General features: G+C 46.1%; 1 protein-coding gene across 4 annotated transcripts in view; it reads right to left on the bottom strand.

Moving 5' to 3' along the window:
* Positions 1-9656, bottom strand: part of RPS6KA6 (ribosomal protein S6 kinase A6) — a 38005-nt gene extending 28349 nt beyond the window's left edge. For 2 of the 4 annotated variants that reach the window (XM_038164760.1, XM_038164761.1), the window contains exons 1-2: positions 9455-9656; positions 652-711 (exon numbers count right to left, since the gene is read on the bottom strand). In XM_038164760.1, coding sequence (XP_038020688.1) covers positions 652-711; positions 9455-9529 — 135 coding nt within the window. In that variant the 5' untranslated portion in view covers positions 9530-9656. The other 2 variants (XM_038164764.1, XM_038164762.1) reach the window with 2 other exon arrangements.
* Between the last annotated feature and the right edge of the window lie 2376 nt (positions 9657-12032).

Here is a 12032-nt window from a genome sequence, read left to right as displayed (position 1 = left end):
ACCTCTGTGACCCTGCTCAAAAATACAAGGAGCAGTGTGCTGAGAAATGCTGGCCAGTGTTTCCATGGGCTCACAGGATGGGCCTGAAGTTTAGTCCAAGGTTTAGCCAGCACACAGAACACTCATCCTCAGCATCTCCTAAACAGGCACTGGGCAAAACTCATCTCAAGAGGGGCTTACCTGGGATATTTCTACATAAAAGCACAATTAGCAGACTGGCGTACACATTAATTCTGCTCTAAAAAAGCAGAATCAAGTACCTTTGAGCTGAAGGTACAGCAGCTACACCAAAAACTACAAAGGCAGAACAAATGACTGCAGCAAGAGCAGCATTCAGCACTCTGTATGAAAGGTCCCAGGTTGGCCTGAGCATTTCTGAGATTGAGGGATCAACAAATGCTCCCTCCAGCACAGGGAATCTTTCCACGAAGCTCTGCCTCATGCAGCAGAGTTTCCTAAACAAGGCATTTACAACAGTCCCTACCCAGGTACTAATTTCCAAAGCCATCTTTGAGACTTGGAGTCTCCTCAGATATTGTTCAAATACCATGATGGGTTCAGAAGTTATTAAAGAGCAGGGAATGCATCAATTCTGCTGCAACAGGAGGTCACGCTAACGAGTGGCTGAGTGAGCAGGAATCAAACACTTACATGATAGGAATATGGTTCACCTTCTTCCATAGGCTCATCTGCCATTTTAAGGCCATTTAGCTGCAGGGGAAAAAAAAAAGAAAAAAAAAAAAAAAGAAAAAGAAAAACATCATTAAGACCCAGCAATTTCAAATTAATAAGAGTTCAAAATTCGACCAATTTACATTTCAGAGCACACAAGTGAGAACTGGTGGTGGGGTTGCTCTAATTTGAAGCTGTAGTTTCAAACAAACACTACTACTCAGTAGTTATATTTAGCATCTCCCTTATGTATCATTTAGCATCTCCCTTTGTAAATGCCATCATTATTATTATTATTATGCCAGTGTTATTTAATTGGGATTAATTTAAAACTCCTTTAAAAGCTAGACACCACTCCTACAAGATGACACTAATGCAGAATTCCTCAGTTATGCATGAAACTTATACTGCAGATGCTTTTCAGAAACCTAGAGTCTTCTAAGGAAAATTAATTTGCAGTTTAAAGGGAAAAGATGCAAAAGTGATTCCAAGCCTTTTTGAAAATACCAAGCCCACAGCTGCAGTAAAAAAAAAATAATTTAAACTTTGTTTAAGCTCTCTCTAAGTCACAAATAATTCAGTGCTGAAACAAAAAAAAAAAAAAAACCCAAAACAACCAAAACCCAGAAATATGAAGGACATGTTCTGTTCAGACATGCAAGCAATCATTAAAAACTGGAAATACCTGACAGAAACGGGTGAGTGCCATTATGGATTTTGCTAGTAATAATTGCTAATTTATTTATATATTAATTGTTCAGCATCTCTACCTTTATATGGCGCAGGTCTCACACTAAAATACTAACTACAAATGAAATAAGAAAACTCAAACTTTTTTTTTTTTCTGAAAACCAAACAGAACCAATTAAACTCTTAGGCTGGGTAATGACTTTTTTTCTTGTAGTTCTGAATTTTTCTAAAATCCCTGCCTAAGCTGCTGGAATATGGTGCTGCTGTCAGCAGGGGAGCTGGTAAAACACAGGACTACAGAGCAATGCCCCCCAGATTCCTCTGCTCAGAGCCAAAGGCAGAATCTGCAGGAACATGTTTGTACCACAGCTCTGTCACCCAGGCAAACCCTCAACCACTTCCACTGCTGCTACACACTCCTGCTTTGGAGTAGAGCTTTTAAGAGTTAATTCACAAATTAATGCTTTTGATAAAATTAAATCTCCAATTTTTGAAGCACTGGCTCTTATTTTTGGACTATATCCTCACTGGAAAAAAAAAACACAAACAAAAAAAAAACCAAAACAAAAACAAACAAACAAAAAAAAGACAAAACAGAAAAACAGATCAAGGAAACAGCATAAACTTCTTTATTCTCACTCCACAAGTTTCTATGCATCATAATTCAGTTTAGCCAATGGTACCTCCAACCCATGCCCATCATTCATCTCTGTTGCCACCCCAACTCCAACAGCCAAAAATCACCTCTGCATTACCCTGGATCCAGAAAACAAAGCCACTCATTTGCTACATAACTTATTTCTTTTTTTTGCATTTTTTTTCACAAATTTGACAGTGGGAGGGACAAGACACTCACTATGGCTGTTATTGTATGAATTAACTGAAGAAATCCAGAAGTGACACCCAAGTTCAGCCCAGCTCTGACCTCCAACCTCATTTCCATGCAATTTCTTTTCACAACATCATAAATTACATTCAAGTGTGAAGCCCACCAAAATTGACAAAAAAGCTTATTTGGAACTAGAAATAAACTGGGTTTCTAATCCAGGTGCTCAGAAATGTAATAATATAATATAGTTCCTTTGTGGATTTTAAGTGATTTTATTGTGCATTTCACCTTTTCTTTCTATAAAGATGGGCAAAATGTTCCAATTTTTGTTACTTAAATTTAAGCTCTGGAACCAACGCTGCCAGCCAGAAGAACTGCAGATACACTGAAAACAATACAGATACAAAAAATGGGGCTGGAAAGGGGTTTTGAACCCAAAATCAGTGTGGCATTTCATCTAGGTTGCTCCTGAGAACACAATTTAATGTACTTTCAACTTGCTGGCAAATCAAGTACACTAAGCCACTGGATTTTTATGGCAGGTAATCATCTTAATTAACAATTTCCTATCATACACTTTTCCCCTTCACTGCTGCTCCTTGGTTTATGTTTGTTTTTTCCTGTCCAGTCCCTCTGTACTGATACAGACTGGGACACCTGCCAATTTCTAGTCCAAAGAATTTTATGTTCAAGGGCATGAATCTGCTTTTATTGCTTGATACACACAACCACACTTTTGCCATATTTGTTTGTGAATCCTGGTCACTGTCCATTAAAAAAAAAAAAATTACAAGGAACAAAAATCTGCAAACTTGTTGGAATATAACCCAAAGTCTGGTAGCTTGTTAAGTAATTCAGCTAAAAAAAGTCAATGACAAAAATCTAATCATTACTGTCTTGTACAGTCACTTAATTGGCTGAGTTTCAATAACCAGAAGTTGGCAAAAACCAAAAGTAACAGTTAATACTTATTTCCCACCTCTGTGGAAACCAAATACAAAATGCAGCTTCCACAGCCAAGCAAGGCTCCTTTTAGTGATTTATTCATGAATATTTATGCACAAACATATAGGACAGAACGATTTTAACCTCTAAGTCAATAGTTACTAAATATCTACGAATGCACAAATTTGATTTATTATTGAGAATTAAAAAGCACAGCTCTCTATAAAAAGAACAGGTGAAAGAAGCCAATGATTGTGAAGGAGATTCCTTCATCTTTCAATCATTTTGCTGTTCAGTGCTGCTCAAGTCCTACAACTGAACATTTTAAATATTAACTCCCATGAAAACACAAACTGAACTCAGACATTTAGGCAAACACTGACGACACTTTCCAAACACACAATCTGGAAAAGACACAAAGTGCCCCACGTTGTTGATTAGTAAAAAATAACAAAAGGAACTATGTCAAGAGATGAGCTCAAGGTTTAGGTCAGAGCACCTGGCAGGTCAGACACTCCAGCAGAGGTGCAGGCTGAGGGTGCCAACTGCCTGGCAGGGAGCAGGGAGCAGTGTGCCTCTAGATGAAATGGATCCCATGGCTGGGACCATCCCTGCTCCCTCGGGAGCAATGTGCCTCTAGATGAAATGGATCCCATGGCTGGGACCATCCCTGTTCCCTCAGGAGCAATGTGTCTCTAGATGAAATGGATCCCATGGCTGGGACCATCCCTGTTCCCTCGGGAGCAATGTGCCTCTGGATCAAATGGATCCCATGGCTGGGACCATCCCTGTTCCCTCAGGAGCAATGTGTCTCTAGATGAAATGGATCCCATGGCTGGGACCATCCCTGTTCCCTTGGGAGCAATGTGCCTCTGGATCAATGGATCCCATGGCTGGGACCATCCCTGTTCCCTTGGGAGCAATGTGCCTCTGGATCAATGGATCCCATGGCTGGGACCATCCCTGTTCCCTCGGGAGCAATGTGCCTCTGGATCAAATGGATCCCATGGCTGGGACCATCCCTGTTCCCTCGGGAGCAATGTGTCTCTAGATGAAATGGATCCCATGGCTGGGACCATCCCTGTTCCCTCAGGAGCAATGTGCCTCTAGATGAAATGGATCCCATGGCTGGGACCATCCCTGTTCCCTCGGGAGCAATGTGCCTCTGGATCAAATGGATCCCATGGCTGGGACCATCCCTGTTCCCTTGGGAGCAATGTGCCTCTGGATCAAATGGATCCCATGGCTGGGACCATCCCTGTTCCCTTGGGAGCAATGTGCCTCTGGATCAAATGGATCTCATCCCTGCTACCTTGGGAGAATATCCAAAGGGCTGGGAAAAGGCTTAATGACAATTGCACATGTTCTTCCTCTGATGAGTACAGCAGAACAGAGTATTCCCAGTATTACCAAAGATTGGAACCATCTTCCCCCCTCCCATATTAAGGACATTTTCATTGTTTACATGGTAAATTCCTTAGGACTTGGTGGGTCTACAGGTTTTGGTTGAAAGAAGCCAGGGAAAAGGTCAGCAAAAATGCCTAATTCCAGGAAAACCAGTGGAAGATGTAAAGCAGGTGTATCCTGCCCTGGTTTTATATGTCTTTGCTGAGGGATTCAAACAGAATTTTTAAAATTCTAGAAAAAGCAGAGCTGGGAATTTTATCATCATGCTATAATTAGAAATAAAAAGCAGAATTCAGCACCACTCACCAAACATCCTGTCTGGCTTCAAACAGGTAAAATTCTCCCCAAGGGCCACCAAGAGCTCCTGTATCCTCCACAGCTCCTCCTTCCCTGAGCTCCATTTGGGAAGTTACTGGGGTGCTCCCAGAGCTGCACCTCAGTTCTCCCACATGGACACAGGAATAAGCAGTTTCCTTCCCCACAAACAGAAGGAACCCTTCAAGTAGTTATTTCAAAATATTTGAGTGGAAGCTTACATCAGAAATCCCAATTATGTCAAAAAGACTTAGAAAAAAAAAAATATCCTGACAGGACAACCACATTTGTTCCTCATTTATTCTTAATTACATCTACAGAGAGCTTGCACCATTAATTTAATTAGCAACACACTGACCTCCTGAGGATTTCCTGAGATAGGTCTGAGGAGTTTGAGGGTTCTGGGCACATCCACTCCCCACCTACACAAATTCTGGGCCAGCCCCACTCCCTCAATTCCCCCCACAAAGGGAAGAGGCCTCTAAACTCCCTCACACTCTTCAACACACCAAGTGAAAAAGGGAGATAAAGCAATCTAAAACACCTGAAACCCATAATCAGTTACTAGGGAGAGCTACAAAGTTCTTTTCCTGTGGCAAATAAATCATACATTTAGACAGGACACCAAACCTTCAGCAACATATAATTAGTGATTTTAAAAGAACATTTTGATCCTTCCCATTATCAGATCAAGGGAGAATTACGTGTGCCTCCAACAAGTTACAGCTCTGACAAGACACAAAGCTGACCCCAAGCACAGGGATCGGTGAATTAGCAAAGGACTTGAGATCTTTTCATTCCTGCCTGTGTACATAACCTTAACTCCAGAATCAAAGGGCACAAAGCAGCCAGTCTCCAAATTATGTTCAATGGCAGGTAATTCTGGAAAAGGATGAGATGTAAACCTGAGGAAAGCAACTATCTCAAATTTTATTCCTCATGTAGTGAAGTACTACATGAATAGCAGAATTCTACCAATGAGGAGTAAACAAACCATACCATTCTTTGGATTTAGGGTTATTGTGAAGTGTTCCCAAAGGTATCCAGCAGGAAGCAAGGTGAGCTACCTGCTTCCTGTCAGAGACTCAGAATACTAGAGCAGATTTCCAAAAGCAATTTCAGAAGTGGTACACAAACCCACCACCATTATTACTGTACTGCAGCACTTCTCAGTGCATAAAGACACTCATTGTTTTCTCTTTAAGAGCATTAACGTGCATACTTTTTTTTTTTTTTTTAAGGCAACTTGTTCTCCCAGATCTTTACAAAATCTGTACGTTGTTGCAATGGCTGAGGGCACTCAAATCAGGGGCAACGTTTTACTTTCTCTCCCGACCAGAACACCAGGCGATTGTGGAGATTCTGAGAGATGCACTGAACTAGGTAGAGCTGAGTCATCCACGTCACTGCCAGTAATTACTCACAAAGGAGTTATGCAACTCCTAACACTGACAAAATTCAGTGGCCTTTGACAGACCGGGCTCAGAACGTGCTCCAGAGGATGGACTGAAAAGACTGGCCAAAATCAAAGATGTATTTATCTCAACTGGCAAAGAGAGCAGCTTATGCACAACAGCAGCAGAGCTCAGCTCACGAAAAATCCTTTTGGAGGGCAGCAACTTTCAATACAGCCCCATTTTCCAGCAGAATACTTCAGTTTTCACTCACTTTTTTGTTTCAGCCTTGTCTTGCTTGTCACAATCAGGCAATTAAGCAACTGGTTCTTGAAGTATTTATTGCAAAAATAAGTATTTGAGAGGAGGTTGCATTTATGCAATTCACAATATTCATGTCTTGCAAACAACATGTGCTTACAGCAATTACAGAGCTCGTTGTAAGTGCAATCCTCCCAGTTCAAGGGGCAGAAAGTGCCCAAATTCCTGTATTCTGCCCAATTCCAATGATTTCTGTATTTCATTCAGCTTGGTCAGTAAAATGTTAATGTTTACTTTCCTGTTTCTTTGTAGACTGTAATTACATTTTCATAATCTACAACAGCTGATTATGATCAACACCCTCATACCTATTTTTATTACCATGGAAATACTTATTAATCCAATCTCCAGGGGGAAAGAAGTTCATTGAATATTTGAAGCTTGAACAGCACATTGATCCTTCCCACCTAGGCTTAAGGAATTCCCAGAGTCACAAAACAGCTTCACAAGTGATACTGTCACAGGAATACAAACACATCAACAGCACAGTGCACAGCCCCAAATCCTCAGCACTTCAAAGACCCCCCCCAAAAAGGGCAAAATAATTCAAACCTGACCTTCAATAATTTCTTCCCAAAAGTTCACGCTGTTCTTGTCACTTGAAGCATGAAAATTTGTTTCCTAGTTTCAAGATCACCTCCTTTCCTTGCCAGGTGTTTTTACTCCAAGTCAATACAAGTGCTACTGGAAATGCACTTACTGCTAATAAAATAATCCTAAATTTAGTCAACAAGCAGAGTCTCAGAGAAAACCATTCCTCGGATTTTTCCTCCTGTGCCACAGCTGATGGACAAGAGCACCAGAAGGCACAAGTTAATCTTCAAAATAAAAACCTATTTCACAGGAGTTCTGCTGACTGTAGCTCCAGCAAGGCCAAGGTCAGAGATCTCTCAGACTGCCAATACGAGGCTGTAATGAATACTATGAGCTATACTTAACTCTGTAAATTTTAAGTGAAAAGCCACACCAAAATTCATTTTGACGTAAAATACACCTTTGTTGAATCCCCAAGCCACGTGGATGTAGAAATCCAACAAGTGAGAAGTGCAGCACACCCCTGAGATCCCTTCTAGAAAGGGTTATGACAACACAAGTATTTGTTCCTGTCATTTGGGAACTTTACATTCAACATGAAGAAACTGCTCTGGCACAAATGGGCTCTAAGTGCTGCCGGCCAAACCTAACAGGGACACAACAAACACCTTTTAATCAGAACACGACTGGAGGAGCTTTACACAGACCTTGTGAAATACAATTTAAAGAGTGACTGCTGCAACCAGGTGCCTTCAGATGTTACACACACACAGAGCCCTTTCAGCTGGACACCCCTGCCCTGTGCTCTGCTGGCTCCCCTCGGTGGGGGGGCTTGTCCAGCCAAAAAACACCCAGGGATGCACATCCCACTTCAGCTGCAACACTCTACTCTTGATTATTTTACCACCGATAGATCATAATTCTCTAATACATTTCCTAAAGAACTAAACAGGACCAAGACAGTTCTCAGACCTTTGATAAGTTTCATACCTCAATTACAACAAACTGCTTTTAAAACAACGTGAACAAATAAGCCTTAATACTTCTGCTGACTTTCTGGTATCTGATGCATAGCCAGTAATTACAGTACTTGGCAGTGGTACTAAAATGCCCAAATATTGAAAGCACTAAGAAAATTGGGGCTTTTTTTTCCCTTTCAATTTTTATCAGGGAAAATAAATTAAATAAGACCCTTTAAGGGACATCCTTTCACTCCTGCACATTTTGTACTTTGAGACGGTTGTGCTCCAGACCCTTTCCACTCACAAGAAGAGTCTGGTGCACTACAGAAAGCAAGTCTGACCAGTTTTAAGCAACTTTGTTTAGATAACATCTTTTGTGGGTCTAACAGACCTAGGTGTAATCTTTTATTTGTCATAGCTGACGATACCTGATACGCAACCCTCCACTGCCGATTTCAAAGTGCAAGAGTTTTAATACTCGAGCACCACGTTCTGCTGAGGCACAGGAGCCATTGCAACAGAACCAGTTTTACCTTTTATTTTCTTTTAAATTGCATTTGCTCCTTGCTGATGAAGCACCTCGAGCTCTAAGCAATACCTCGAAGTCGTTCCTCGTTCTTTAACACGTTTAAGCACCCAAACCTCAGCCAGGCACTCCTGCTTCTCTCGGCTCGTTGTGTTTATGATTACCAACGCAGAGTTAGTTATTCAACGTTTAAGCAGCCAAACCTCAGCCAGGCACTCCTGCTTCTCTCGGGTCGTTGCGTGTACGGTAATTCATGTATAGTTATTCCAGGAGAAGGCAAAGGCACCTCCGTAGTGACAACCTACCTGGACGCGCACCCACATCAGCGCCAGCAAATTTCCTGCAGAACTTAAAGTAACTTTTCACAGGAGCCACGGCCATAAAAGTGAGTTTACAAGCCCTCGGATGCTACGTGGGGAGGGACACCTGTGACACGAAGCGGCCGGGAGGCGACACAAAGCACCGACCTCCCCGGTGCCGCTACCTCCACACGTGTCACGGCCCGCGCCCGGGGGGCACGGCCGGGCCCGGGGCGGCCGCGGGGCTGCGCGGTGGCGGCGGCCGGGCCCGCGGGACGGCGGGGGCGGGCGGGGGCCGCCGGCTGCGGGCCGGGGCCGGGCGGCGGGGCCGGGCCGGGCCGGGGCGGGCCGGGCGGGCGCGGGTCGCGGCCGTGCGCAGGCCGGGGGGCCGGGGAGGCGGGGGCGCGGCGGGCAGGCTGAGGGGGCAGCGAGGCGAGGCCGGCGCGGCCCCGCGCGGAGGGGCCTCGGGAGGCCGAGCCGGGCGCAGGTGCCGGCGGGGCGCGGAGCCGGCCCGGCCCGGCCCGTTCCCCCCCCCCCCTCCCCTTCCGCCCCGCACTGACCTCGGCGCCGCTCACGTACAGCTCCATTTTGTGGCAGGGCTGCGGCTCGTCGTCCAGCGGCGCGCACGGCACCATGTCCCGGCTGTGGGGCCGCGGCGGCTCGGCCGCTGGCGGTGGCCGTGCGGGGCGGCGCGGGGCCGGGCGCGGGGCGCGGAGCGGAGCGCGGGGTGCGGGCGCTGCCGGCCGGCGGGGGCGGCGCCGCGCTGCGCTGCCCCGCGCACGCCCCCAACATGGCGGCCCGCGGGGGCGGGGCCTGCGCCGCACCGCGGTGACGTCAGGGCGGGACGGAGAATCCCCTGCATGGGGAGGGGGGGAATGACGCGCGGTGACGTCACCGGGGCTGCGGGCGGGCGGGCGGCGCCGCGCTGAGGGGGATTGGGGATGGCGGGGCTGGGGGTGAGGGATTGGGGATGAGGGGATTGGGGATGAGGGGATTGAGGATGAGGGGATTGGGGATGGAGGGGCTGGGGGTGAGGGGACTGGGAATGAGGGGATTGGGGATGAGGGGATTGAGGATGGAGGGGCTGGGGGTGAGGGATTGGGAATGAGGGGATTGAGGATGAGGGGACTGGGGATGGAGGGGCTGGGGATGAGGGACAGGTCTGAGGGGGAGTGAGGTGGATGGATTGGGGGTGAGGGACGCAGGATGAGGGGGATTGGGGATGAGGGATGGGGGTGAGGGAAGTGGAGGTGAGACGAGACTGCGGGGACAGGTCTGAGGGGGATCACGGCCGAGGGAACGGGGGTCAGGGGATTGGTGGTAAAAGGGCCGGGGATGAGGGACAGGGACGGTTGAGGGGACGCGGACTGTCAGGCGCTGAGGGGCACCGGCTGCGGGCCCCGCACGGCGAGGCTCTGCCTCCCACGGAGCTAACAGAGGGGAGGGTGAAAAAAAAAAAAAAAAAAGTTTCGTTCGGTTTCGGTTTTTTCGCATGTGCGAGGCGTGGGGACAGGAAGCGCGGGCGGCGGGGAGGCTCAGCGCGCTCCCCGCGGGGCCGTGGGCAGCGGGAAGGGGCCGCGGAGCCGCCGGGCCGGGCTCGCCGCAGAGCGGCCCCGACGCCTTTGTTTGAGGGCGTGTGTTCCGAGCGGAACGCGGCCGCGCTGCCCGACGGGGGCAGGAGAAGGAGCGTGCGTGAAAAAGTAACGTTCCCACTTCGCCGTTTGATTTTAGGAGCTGGAAGACACTAGATGATACTGTCAACAGTATGTTTTTAAAGGATAGAAAGCTGCCTCAATGACAGTTTGGATTTGAACGTGCTGCATGACTTATCAATAAGCCCTGCCCTCTAGATAAAGACTCAAACCGTTCTTAATTGCCAAATAATTTCTATGGAATGAGCACAAACAAGGGAGCAAGCTGGTGCACCCCATAGCTCTAACACTTTCCATGCTGATTTTTTTGGCTCAGAAGTCAACCAGTGCACAGACAAGTGTAGGATGCTGAGCTGCTCCAGTCCTTGATTAGATCTGAATCCCAGTCCCCCGAAGCTGCCCATTCCCAGTTCCCTGTGGCTGCTGAAGAGTTGCCTGTTGTGCATGTGTCACTGCAGCAGCAGCCAGCTGGCACCTCAGCATTTCCACTGCAAGCCTGTTTTGAAGGGTCTGGAACTCAAGCATGGAAGACAAACGTTTTGGAGTGTGTTCGGGGAATGCTTGTCCTTCAGAAAATAAAAATCATGTGAGAAAATGGAGGAGCAAAGTCACAGGTAGTTAATGTTGACAGAGAATTTATACTTTAAATTTAGAATTGTTCAGGCTGAGTCACTTTATTTTTGTTGTGGTAGGAACAATTTGCAGGCTGTGGGTGCACACAGCCATGTCCCAGTGCCTCTCCTGGTGACACTGGTGTGGCCAAATCTTCTGTGAGATTAGATCTGAGCATACTTCATCAGTGCCATCAGACACTTAATTTAAATATAAAGGAAATCAAGTGAGAAATGAGTTTTTGAAACTTTGAAAGTTCTTGAAGTGCTCAACAAGAACTTGTGGCTTAAACTCCTGTGGCAGATGCTGTTTTCCTGCATCTGACTTCTCCCATTGCTCCAAATAATAACAGGCTGCAAACAAGTGTTCTGCTTCCCCAGGGATTTGAGAAGTTCAGAGGAAAGCAGTAATTAAAGGAACTAGGATTGTTATTTGTGTCAAAGCCTAGAAAAGGGAAATTATTATGTATGTAGATATAAGAAAAAGGAAATTGAGAATTTCTGTTACTCTAGGTCTCGCAACCAAACAAGCAACAGGCATTCAATAAAAAGGCAATAGTATGTCGCTGAAATGTAAAAATTAGCAAGATCTCCCTCAAATGCTCTTTTACAGGGAAATAAACCATCAGAAATACATTCCCAAATCACTGTTTCAGGAGGACCAGGGCCACATGTCTTGGGTTTCAAATGAATATTTCAATATTATGCACCTGGATATTGTATGCCCCTATTCCTAGAGCATCGAATCTGCCTGCAGGGGTATCGGATCTCATTTGGTGCCCAGGTTTCAGCTGGGGGTATCACATCCCTGCTGTGCAATTTGCAGCTGAATATTTCTGACACTTCAGCACCTTCATCTGTTCAGCAGGTTCTGC

The sequence above is a fragment of the Motacilla alba genome, chromosome 4A (genome assembly GCF_015832195.1).
Source record: "Motacilla alba alba isolate MOTALB_02 chromosome 4A, Motacilla_alba_V1.0_pri, whole genome shotgun sequence".
Lineage (NCBI taxonomy): Eukaryota > Metazoa > Chordata > Aves > Passeriformes > Motacillidae > Motacilla > Motacilla alba.
This window is presented reverse-complemented; position numbering and strand designations above follow the sequence as displayed.